Below are 11,813 nucleotides of genomic sequence, written 5' to 3'. Positions count from 1 at the left end.
GTTTACTTTTTGACTCATCTAGAACTTTTAAGGCCACAAAATATAGAAACTGTTTCACTTGAAAAATGTTGAATCTAAAAACTTTAGAAGAAAATGTGGTTGGAAGTGTTCAGCTGATGGAAACCTTCACAATAAAAGTCACTGTAAAAACCATTTGTGGTTCATAATTACAACACAAATATGAGTCATTCACAAAAACACAAATGCTTTTCATTTCTGAATTTTATTATGTCAAAAGATATTTACACAATATTAACACCATGGCAGTTTACCGAGCCAGATCATGTTCAGAGAGGGGGTGGGAAGCGGGAAGGAGCACTGCAAATGAACCTTCAGCTTAGAAGGTTTGTTAGTGAGCTGAAAGATTAACTCAGGAAACACTGCAGGATGTCATACAATACTTACTAGCCAGAGAGACTTTGTTGCACAACCAAACACATTTAATAAAAAAAGGAGAAAATGAAAACTGGTTAGAAGAAAAGAGGAGCTACATGCAACAGGAGGTGGCAGTCAGAGGAGAGAAAAAGAAGACAAATCTGTACAAAGACTGCCTCCACACAGGAGATGAAGACAGGTGAAGGGAGGGAGATGAGAGATCTTTGACTGTCGAGTCACAGGAGGAGTTACAAGGACGGATGAAAGTGCAGAGTAACATGGGAGCAGAAAAAAATTCAAAATAAACAAAAAAAAATACAGAAAAAAAATACTGGATTCAGAGGAGAAACAAATGAAAATGTATCCTGTTAGTCATCTAAGGGTGAAGTCTCTACTAGGGAGGGGGACAAAAATGAACTAAAACAAAAAAAACTGGGGTGCATCAGTCCTGGAAACACAATTTTAACATTTCTTATGAATTCTTACAACTTGTGGAAATTCATTTCTGAGCAATAGAGCACATAGAAGTAAAGACTTTTGAAAGAGGAAAAGATTTGTTCTGCATGTCCAGACACATTTGGCAAAAATAAAACTCTTAATTTAACAACAAAAATAATGTGCAAATCTATCAACCACAACTTCAAAAAAAATAAAATAAAAATATATATATCTTTATCAAAGATCAACTTTCATTGAAAAGAGTGTAAATGCACCTGGACAGACAGACACCAGCAGGATACAATCGTGATGGTTCTGGGTTGCACACATACATCTGCGGTAGGCAGCAGCTCATCACACAAGCAGCAAATTCCACATTCTCACTAATTCAATTCTGTGAGGCTCCCATCTGCTCAAGCGGCTGCTTCTGCACCAGCGGGTCAGGGGCGCTCCCGATTCAGCCACGGGTCGCCGCCGCCTGCCACACTTGCTCCTCCGTGTGCTTCTGAAATGCAGCAGTGCTCCCAGCTGAAGAACAAGAAGCTCGGTGGTTTGGAGGGAGGAGGGAGGGGGTTTGGGGGGGTAGCAGCGAGGGACAGGGGGAAATGAAGAGAAGGGGGGGAGAGAGGACACATGTTGAGAACATCGTCAGTACAGAACATCTGCAGAAACTCAAAGATCTGCTCCATCAAAGGAGAGAACATGACGAAGGCGGTGGCCTTTAGCGGTAAGTTCACGTCTGGAATCTGATTTTACGGCCTACATAACAGTTTTAGGTCGTTTCTCCACTGTAGCCACAGAGAAGGCGAACTAGTACAACACCGACCTGCTTACATCACATGACCAAATATGTTAAAGTCATCATTAACTTACCGAATTTTGGAAAAATAGATATATAAATAAAAGACAAACTATTCACAATGATATACTTTGATGACAGATTGTAATACAAGCCTGAATCCACATTTACTTTAATCTAATACCAATGCATATGTTGTAGGAATTAAAAAAAACAAAACACATGAAATAATTGGAAAACAAAAACAAAAATGTAAACATCAGCAGATCTAGTTTTCTGGATACGGTGGCAGAACGTATCAGGATAAATTACTGGACTTTAAAATAAAAAGCTAGTTATTTTTTATTGCAATGTCTCACTAGTAAAAGTGAAACTTTAAGGGAAATTAATGAGGAAAATGTCTAGAAACTGCCTTGAACAAATTAAATTAAATGTGGGTTCCAATTATGTCTTTAAATGTTTTATTAAAAAATGTTGATTTACTCTAATTAAACACTACTGATTAATTTGCTTTAAAAAGTCTGTTTTTTTTATTTTGAAATGTGAGTTTCAAATGGAGCCCAAATGCAGTAAAACTGATTTTACTGAGTTTTTGAGAGTTTGTCCTAAAGAATCATTGCGGTTACCGTTTTTATGACTTTTCTTGTTTAGGGACAATAAACAAAAAGGGGCATATCTCTGATTCAGAACAGGTGTGAGGCCGTCATCCACTTGCTCAGTCCTTCTAGCTTACCAGCCCTGCAGAGACGTGAGGCCGTTCTGGGATACAAACCGCTGGTTCCTTTTGATGGAAGCTGCCAGAGTTTCCTCCACAGTGACTGTAGCTGGCTTCTAATTAATCCCTGCTGTTGGGATGGAAAATGGATTAAAGGTCGGCGTCGCTGCTTCTCCTCCAGGGGATGCCAGATCCTTCGACTCCAAGCAGATGAGTGCAAAACTCTGGGTTTGGGGAGGCTGAAGCTTGTGACGGAATAAGGATTGAGATGAAGACACGCCTCCTTTGTCATAAAGTCATTTGGTTTAGCGAGCCGTGGCTGGTGTAGCCAGTGGAATATTACTACTTCGACTTGAGTCCATGTTTCCATGAGCCACGTGGCGTTAAAGTACGGGAAAAAGAGCTGCTGCAGATACCGAGGCCAGGAAATACAAACCACCACATCCTCTTTACACAAACTGCCAGCACCTTCTCAGTCTGTAAAAGCAAAGCGCCTCGACTCCAGACGGCAAAATATCTGGGAGCTTATCCGAAGAGCCTTTTGAGCTTCCCTTTTGACGAAAAAGACTTGAATCTTCAGGATCTTGAGCTGCTGACTTGAGGAGGGAGAAAAGATAACAAAACACTGTTAGCGCTGAAATATAATGGGGGTCAGGAAGATGAACCATGAGGATGAGAGATCTCCGCTAATTTTGCTCTGTGACTTGTTGGTCGACATGATCCTGCATCTAAACTGCCCCTCTTCTCTTCTATCCTGACAGTATGGATGACTTTGGGCTTCAGGTCAAACCTAATCAGTGAGTTTCACACATCTGACAGAATCTAGATTCCTGTGTTGCTCATGATGGCTCTCGTCTACACTCTACATAAGCTGGCTGAGGTGACCGAAGTGGAGTATTTTGGAGTTTGCAAGGATCCATATTTTTCCTGTAGCTCCTCCCTTCCCTATAGCCCCTCCCACCCACTCAGGAAGCAGCTAGCGAGGTTGTGCTAGCTTTGCAGTCTATCTTTTGGGGGTCAGATGGGGTGAAGGCGACACCTAGACCATTTAAAAAGGCTAGACAGGAGTCTAAACACGTGAAGCCCAAAGTAGTCTGCACATACTGCACTGGCAGGTCAGGTCTGAATCTGGAAGAAAAGAACACAAAGACAACAATCGGCATGAAATGATATTTAACAGACGATGTACTTTAATTGATCTTCAGAGCACAGCTTACGATTTTACAATGGCCCGAAGTGCGATCTTTCTTTCTCTGTCTACAAACTTGTCAATGAGATAGGAAGTCATGCGTGGGGCTTCAAGGTAGAGCTTAAAGAACCGTCTATAGTTCCCCAAAGCCCATGCAGCACGTAATGCAAGAGCAAAAGCCACACACTCATCTGCCCTCAGAGCTGGGGTCAGATATACCAACTCAGTAGTCAGATCTGGAAGTGAAGATAACATCACAACTTGTAAGAATGAGGCATCAAGGAAACAATGTTAGTTTTGACAAAAAAAAAATTGAACTTACCACCAAAGTTCTTAGTAAAAATATAATATAACAATCTATAAGCTGTAAACTCTCCGATGTTCTCTGATGGATGGTCCTTGTACAGGGCCTTCAGCTGGGTCTGGCACTGGTTGAACTCCTCATGGTCTCCCTGAAATCAGTCAAAGGTTAGCATTCAAAATGTTATCAGCTCACTACAACAACTAAGATATATTTAGGTTGAGTCATGCCATCAGTTTCTTGAGATGTTTCGTTACTCATCTAAGTGGCTTTGAGAAATTTTAAAGGGTAACCAGTCTTTTTTTTGTCTGTTGACCTCTATAAATGTGACTTAAAAAATGCTGTCACATTTTTGAACAACTTGTTTGATTTCTGATATTATAGTCTAAGACTGTCTGTGTACCCCTATAGGTTGAAATGAGGTATTACAGTTGAATTTTGTGATTGGTCAACGTCATTTCAGGAGTTTCACGTCATCATGCTCTGCAGCTCCAGGATAGAAGCCCCGCCCATCTTATATTCTACAACGGTCAGTCGTTATCATGTTAGCTTTAGCATAGTTCGTAGGCGTTTTGTCTTCGGTCGACAAAAATCTACTGGCTGTACTGTACCAATCTCCGTATTGAAGGCGTTACATTACCTCAAGCAAACCTCACTTTCGATCACAGACCTAACCACACCTCCCCCACACACCCCACCCCTTTTTGGCTGCATTTTCCACATCTGGGCTGAGAGAGGAGTTAGCCTCCAACTGTCCTGTTGTGTTACCCTTTTAGAGTTCCAGATCCCATGACTGAACTTTAGAGCGTCATCTGGCTAAATAAGAACTTTCATTAGCATTAGCTAGTTAACATGAATTACAGACTCACCTTTTCAAGAGCGATGCGAGCGTGACACTCGTACACTTCCACTGTGAATTCAGTGCGGACACCTTGGACCTGAAGGAGAAACGTCATCATCAAATGTGAGAAATGAAAATATATGTATAAAACTATAGAATAACGGTATCAAAGTAACTGACCGTGAGGTCCTGCCGTATGGATTTCATCTGCTCACATGCATAAGCATAGTCCTGATGGGTTTTCCAGTGGGCCTTCACAGACTGCAAAGATTTTCTTAACACCTAAAATAAACATTCAACATTAATTTTGTCTCACGAAAACAGACTGAAGAACAAATAAATAGCAGAAATGAACATCTTGCCTGCACAGGGCGAACAGTGGTGGGGTCAGGAGCACAGGTGAGCCTGAGGTAGGACTTAGTGATGTCCTGACACGATCCCACGATGGGACAGTCTTCCCAGCTCAGGCCCTCCTGTGTTCCATCAGGTAGATCCAGGTTGTTGATAGAGAGCACAAGCGGCTCGGAGCGCAGCTGCTTATGGAAACGAGCTGCTCTGCTTTGCTTCTTAGCTTCTCGATCGGGGTCGTGGAAATCCAAACCAGCGTTGCCACCTTTCCTCTTCTTTCCAACGGTAGAGTTCGAGTCATCGATGTTTCTGTTGAAAACAGTTCAAGATTAATGATCTCGGTGATGTAACTGTGGTAAATGACATTTCATGTACTTTAGAAAACTCACCGTCTTCCTCTGTTGGCTTTCCCTCCCCGTCCTCGTCCTCTCTCCCCACCTCCACGTCCTTTATCTCTATCATTGCCACGACCACGTCCTCCTTTCTGGTTTCGCCTGGACAGCTGAGGCCGCAGGTCACTGGAGATGCTGCTGTCTGACTGTGATCCAGAGTCACTGGAAAGAAAGAATTTACAACATGTTCACCCTCAAGCACACAGCCCACTAATCAGCTCAGAGGACATCCGCCTTACCTCCGTCTGTGCCTTTGGTTGCTTCGGTCTCGATGGCGGTTATGCGAGGGAGAAGGTGAGTGAGAGGAAGATCGGGACGAGCTTGAAGACGGACTCCGCTGAGAGAAGATGTTCCTATAGTGTCCTAATCTGTGGCCACCTCCCCTGCCTCTGGAGGCGGCAGCCGCTGTACTCCCAGTGCGGTTCAAAACACCGTCTGACGTTCTCTGAGGTAAAACAGACTCCCACCGCGACTGCTTGACTTTTAAACTACAAAGACAAACAAATAAACCTCAGACACCATCACTTGTCTTTAATCAAAGAAAAGATGTGAGAAATCACAATGTTTAACTCACTCTGGTAATGGCTCCCGAGTCCAATCAATGGTGTAGGCGGAGCCATCCTTTAATCGCTCCTGCAGGATTTCTTTCAGCACTTTCTCCGTCCGATCTTTGTCATCCTCCGTCTCACATGCTGTGAAACAGCGTTGCACGTATTCCTTCATGGCTGGGGGCCAATCTTGGGGTCTGAGGAGAAAGCATTCAAGCTCAATATTTGCCAACACAAATATAAGAGAAACTAAAGAAATGGAAGTCAAAGTATCTGTCACCTTGTCTGGCCCACTCCACCACTGGCATTAGCTGGAGAAGGGGGGGCTGGGTTAACACCTGAGGGCTGATCACCAGGTTGAAAGGACTGATTGGAAACGGATGAACACTGAACCTGATATGGTCTCTTTGGAATGTTGAACTTCAAAGGAGTTGTCCCTGGTGCTTCTGTAAAGGTAGAAAATTTAAAGACAAAACTCAAGCTTTTTTCTGTTTGACAGGCAGAAAAAACATTCTTAATACCAAAATACACATACTTCCAAAACTAAACAGATAAGAAATCAAACGGTTCTCCTTACGTTTCATGCGATGCCACAGCTGTTGTCCTTGCTTCTGGTTTTTGTTGGCCTCTCCTCTGCCTAACCCCGGGCCATACTGATTCTGCAGCTGTTGCTGCTGGGAGCTGTTCTGACTGGGCTGATAGGTGTTTTGTGTTTGGAAACTCTGGCTGTAGTTCGGCCTGGCCTGGGAATGATTGTACATTTGCATCTGGTTGGGGTCACTGGGGGGGTACGCCATTGTGTTGTTGGCACTGTAGGCGTTTTGTGATGGTGGAGGAGGATACTGGGAATTTGGAGATTGGGGAATGGGCGGGGGCGGAGGAGGTTTCTCTGAGGTGGTCGGGCTCTGGGGTGGCTGGGGGGTGGCAGGAGGGGGAGGCTGTGGTTGTGGGGGGTAGCTGGGGGACTGGTCCTCCATTCCAGGCACTGGAGGAGGCTGTGAACATAAATACTGGATGTTTAAGCAGCAGAGAGGAATCAGATGGATCAGTAAATACTACAAAAACATTTGGAGCGGTACATAATTATACTCATTTACTTTGGCTTTCACAATCCATAGTGGACAATTATTATAACATGACTAATGTGAATATTGTGTTTCTTGGCAAGAATCAAAGTCCGACATGATGAACATAATGTACCTGTCCATTAGAGGCTGGAGATCCTGTGTATGGTCCTTGAGGAACACCATACTGATTAGGTGGGTATGCAGCTCCATACTGAAAAGCAACATAGTGTTAGGGAAGCTGTTGTGAAATATCGCAACCACACAATTGTGTAACTTTAAATTAGGATAATATTACGAAAAAAAAATGCATAAAATGGGAAATATCAGCCAATGTGGTGATTTCTGCAGGAGATCTCACTGCTATTTGTGATTCAACTATACAACCATTGTGATTATGAGTACATCAGTGTGCCTGCAGCAACTTTTTTGGCTGACTAAACTTTTTTGCAATATGAAAAATGTTGAAATGCATTGAGGTTTAAACATCAACATAGTTTAGTTGAACCTACACCGTCTTTTTGTTGAGTGTTAGCTTGATTTTTTTGTTAACCTAGCTGAACTTTACCATGTTGTAACTTGGGTTTAAAAGTTGAATAAACAAAACTAAATAATAAACGTTGTTTAGTGTTTATTTTACATGTTATAGCACAACAAAAAAATCGAAATTTGTGTAAAGTAAATCTAATCATTTGTTTATAACAAAAGAAAAGTAGTTTATGTGAAAGATGAGCATAATTCAGTTTTCTACTTACTGGTCCCATTGGGTAGTAGTAATTGTAGTGGTGGTACGAGTACCCAGGATAATTCTGCTGAGTTTGCTGGTACCATGAATAGTACTGCTGCTGCTGTTGTTGTTGTTGAATGGCAGTGGAATCAGATCCAGGAGGCTGGAACTGACTGGCCTGAAAACAACAACAAATAACTTAATTGGTATTTGAATTCAGCATGAATAAAATCATCAAGTTAGGAAGGACAAAAGCAAAATTTAAAAATCTAAAAAAAAGTATGTGAATAAAGCAGACAACCTTGCAATGTTTTTAAACAAGAAATCACACGCTGTAGGTAATTTGCATTGTGGTAGACAATGTTATAAAGACAGGGAAAAAACAACGGCTAATTGAAGGAAATATTGGTGGATAGCCTAGAAAGACTTGGGCACCCTCTCTGTTCATGCATCAATGTAGTGAATGCTTCTTTAAGAGTAAGTTGCTCAGGAAATCCTTTTGTTTGTTTTTTAATCATTTGGGATCATCTGACTTTTCAATGTGTTTATCTCATAAGCTTATGAACCAAATTATAACATTGTCGACCAGTTTTATTGAAACTCTAGCCACAGACAACATACATTGTCTTTTTTTCTTTTAAGTAACAAGATTGATGATTTGTTTCCCTTCAAAAACAAAAACCTGAGCTTGAGAGCATGTGAGCTATGTTTGAGGTATTAAGCGCAAAGAGAAATCCAAACTGAAATCATAACATCATGAGCTATTAGGTATTCATAATCTTGGCAAAGTTGCATTAATAGGTAAATGAATATTCATGTGGGTATTACATGTTGCTATTTGCACATTGCATGGATTTTTGCATTTCAGTAGCTCAGCAATGTCAATTTTAGCAATAAAAGTGGGTCGCTGATTCCATATAAACTGACTTTGAAGTAGTTTCACACCACAGAATATGAATCAGGCCTCACTTCTGATTATTTTTTGAAAAGGTTCAATCAGAAACATTGACAGCTGCGATATTGGTCATAAGCCACATCTACAGCTGTTTCATTAGCCATAGAAAGCTGCAGGAAATAACACTGCCACGTAAACAAGACAGCCATAAACTTTAACAGCTTCAGAACTATTTAATTAGTTTAACAAAATTGGCACTAAAACAACAATGTTTAATGACGTAATCATAAGACGCATGTAAATACTGAAGTAACCTTAAAATTAATTGAATCAGAGAATAGCTTAAATTGTATATAACTCTTACTTCAGCTGCTGCCCGGTTATCTTGAGCAGCCTTGGCTGCACTCTTGTTAATAGATGCAAGGGCTTGCCTCGCTTTCTCCCACTCAGGATTTTCATGGACTTGACCATCTCCAGCTGGACCATAGGACCTGCCATTGACATCAGACGAGATATAAGATGCCGTTTCAAGAACTGTAAAGAACAAAACTCTTAAAATTCTGTCACTAATGTCACAATAGTGCTGCTTATGGGGTGAAAAAAAATTAAGAGTTAAAGTCCCAATTTGATCATTTTTGTTCGATTGTAAAAGCCTTCCCAGTGGTCTATTAATTCTGATTATTCCACCAAAATAAAAAAAAAAACTTCTGTAGCTTTATAGGAAATCTTTTCTGCAAAGAGTTGTGGGCCGACTGTTGATCCAGAGCAACCCTTGCCTTACATCCATCTGTTTAAGTCAACTTTTTCTAACTGTATTTTATTTTGGCTGCTGCTGATTAACAACAATAAATGAACAATTAAAATAAAAAAATAAAAAAAACATTAGAAAAACGATTTTTAAAGTTAATTTCTTAAAATACATGTCCTCTATACTAAGAAAAACACCATGGAACATTAAGGAAACTGTAATCGCAGTTTATCACATTTTTTTTTAAATTTACTATTGCCACTCTCTATGTTCTTCTGTATTAAGCTAAACTCAATACTTTGTGTATTTTTATACCAAGTAAACTAATAACCAGTAATGTAATTGACCTCTTATTTAGTTTAGTTGTTTACATAGTAAAGGAAAATCCATAATGAACTGAATCACTGAGAGTAACAGGCAACTCGTAAAAAAAGCACGACTTCTGCATGGTATTGTATTAAATATTATACAGTGCATTTAAAAAAATCCAAAGTTAAAATCCAAAAGTTATAGCATTTCCAAAAATGTATAAACCTAAACAGCTGCAAGGCGTAAGATTTTCTGGTACGTACATTTAAGCTAATCCAAAAAGTCGCCAATTATGTAGATTTACTATTTATGTATGTTTCGAGAACAGTCCTTATACTAAAATCATAAAATACTTAACATATTTTATTTACAAAACATTAACTACATTTGCTTTGGATAAATGTTTAGTTTTATAGTGGATTTAGTAAACAAGGTTGACAGATTAGCATTTAGCTTCCTAGCTTAGCGAAAGCTAGGCCAAAGGCCTTAACGATACACCGGACACCTTCTTTAGTTATGGAACGTTAAGTCAAATTTAACAACGCCATCGACCCCATATAGACACCAAATAGGACACAGTATGAGCACATATATATGACTTTTACGTTCATTTTACGTGCAATGTGAGAAAAGAGTTTGACCTACCAGCTCGGTGTAGTGGCTGCTTGAGCCGTGTTGGCCGCCATTTCACCGCTGTTTAAATTAGCATCGGGAAGCTAACGCCAGGAGGTGCCTTTGCTAGCCCCGAGGGCAACAAACAGAGCTGACGTCGTTAGCGCTAGCACCTATTTCTCTGATGTAAACAAGACGAACTCCTACTTGACGTCGAACTGGATACATAAAACACAAACAACCGTAACTGCTGTAAACAGAATCACATTACCAGAGGAAACGAACCCGTACACACTTTCATGAAAGTGTCAATTGAAAATAAAATAAATAGAAGTAAGTTGATACTTGTATGTTTGTTCCTTCTTCGTTAGCGAACGAGTTCAACTGATAAAGCTACAGAGACAAAATGGCAGATAAGTGAAACTGGCCAAATCAAGTCCAACTCGAGGGCTTTTTGGTATCCTGCGCGATGGTTTTCAGGTCAATCCAACTGGAGACTACGAGCAACTTCTAACCCGTCCACTATCAGTTCATCCAATTATATCTGACCTTCAAGTTTACTTTGCATTCTGATTCGAGGTTTTGCCTGTCAATCATTTGGAGGGCGTGGCCTATAAAGCCTTAGTCATGAGAGCAGGGCATAAGAAAGTATTTCACCAGAGTTTTCCACTTTCTTTCAGCAGTTTTTCAACAGTTTTAGATCAAATTTAGAACAAGTATTATGATGAAAAATTGAAACAGATTAATACACTTTAGTATGGATTTAAAATAGATGTTTTGCTTTTTTTCTTAAGACTTGTAAATGTCATGGACATAAGGTCAACAATCTTCAAGTGTGATAAACAGGAAAAAAAACAGTTTTAGGACATTAATTTGTTTAATAAATTGTACAAAGACAAATATTTAGAGCTTTGGTGAATGAGCAATTATTCCAATTAAGCATGTTTTTGAACTTTGAACTGGTGTGGTTGAAGAAAACCCACACATGCATAGAAAAACCATTTGAACTGGGGCCGTCTTGCTGTGAGGCGAGAGTGCTGACCTCTGAATCACTGTGAAGCTTTAAATTACTTTTACTGTTTAAATTTCTAAATTAATTTGCACTGTAGCACAGGGGTTTGCACTTTCGCCTCCCCACTAGGCACTAGGCTATTTATAAGCTCACAGCTATAGGTATGCATTATACATCTGATGGATATCAATTCATTGAGGTCTGTTGCACATCGCGATTTAGATCTCTATCGGATGACTTTCCCATAAATAGTTCCCATCTTCCCACCGGACACATGATGTCTATTAGTCATCTAATAGACATTGTCTATTACACAATTGATTAAATTGCTCCTGTGTGTTTGTGTGGCCCTATGACAAACTGGTGACCTCATTAGGGTGGTCTCCACTTTCAATGGTAACTGGATTAGAACCAATAAACCTGTTGCCCTTAAGAGGGATTCAATGGATTCTAAAAATAGATGTAAAATTTAGATATTTTAATAGTTTTTTTTTAAATAG

At 40.2% G+C, this 11,813-nt stretch overlaps 1 protein-coding gene across 1 annotated transcript; it reads right to left on the bottom strand.

Annotated features, from left to right (window-relative positions):
* Positions 1–204: 204 nt before the first annotated feature.
* leng8 (leukocyte receptor cluster (LRC) member 8) lies at positions 205–10,796 on the bottom strand. Its single transcript, XM_024267283.2, has 15 exons — positions 10,335–10,796; positions 8,997–9,123; positions 7,766–7,915; positions 7,147–7,224; positions 6,524–6,941; positions 6,227–6,392; positions 5,973–6,143; positions 5,638–5,886; positions 5,396–5,560; positions 5,021–5,315; positions 4,839–4,940; positions 4,687–4,755; positions 3,839–3,968; positions 3,545–3,752; positions 205–3,455 (listed from the first exon to the last, which is right to left on the bottom strand). Exons 1-15 carry the CDS (start codon positions 10,373–10,375, stop codon positions 3,293–3,295), a joined length of 2,532 nt encoding a protein of 843 aa, XP_024123051.1. The 5' UTR covers positions 10,376–10,796; the 3' UTR covers positions 205–3,292.
* Positions 10,797–11,813: the final 1,017 nt, after the last annotated feature.

Source organism: Oryzias melastigma, linkage group LG16, assembly GCF_002922805.2.
Source record: "Oryzias melastigma strain HK-1 linkage group LG16, ASM292280v2, whole genome shotgun sequence".
Classification (NCBI taxonomy): Eukaryota; Metazoa; Chordata; class Actinopteri; order Beloniformes; family Adrianichthyidae; genus Oryzias; species Oryzias melastigma.
This window is presented reverse-complemented; position numbering and strand designations above follow the sequence as displayed.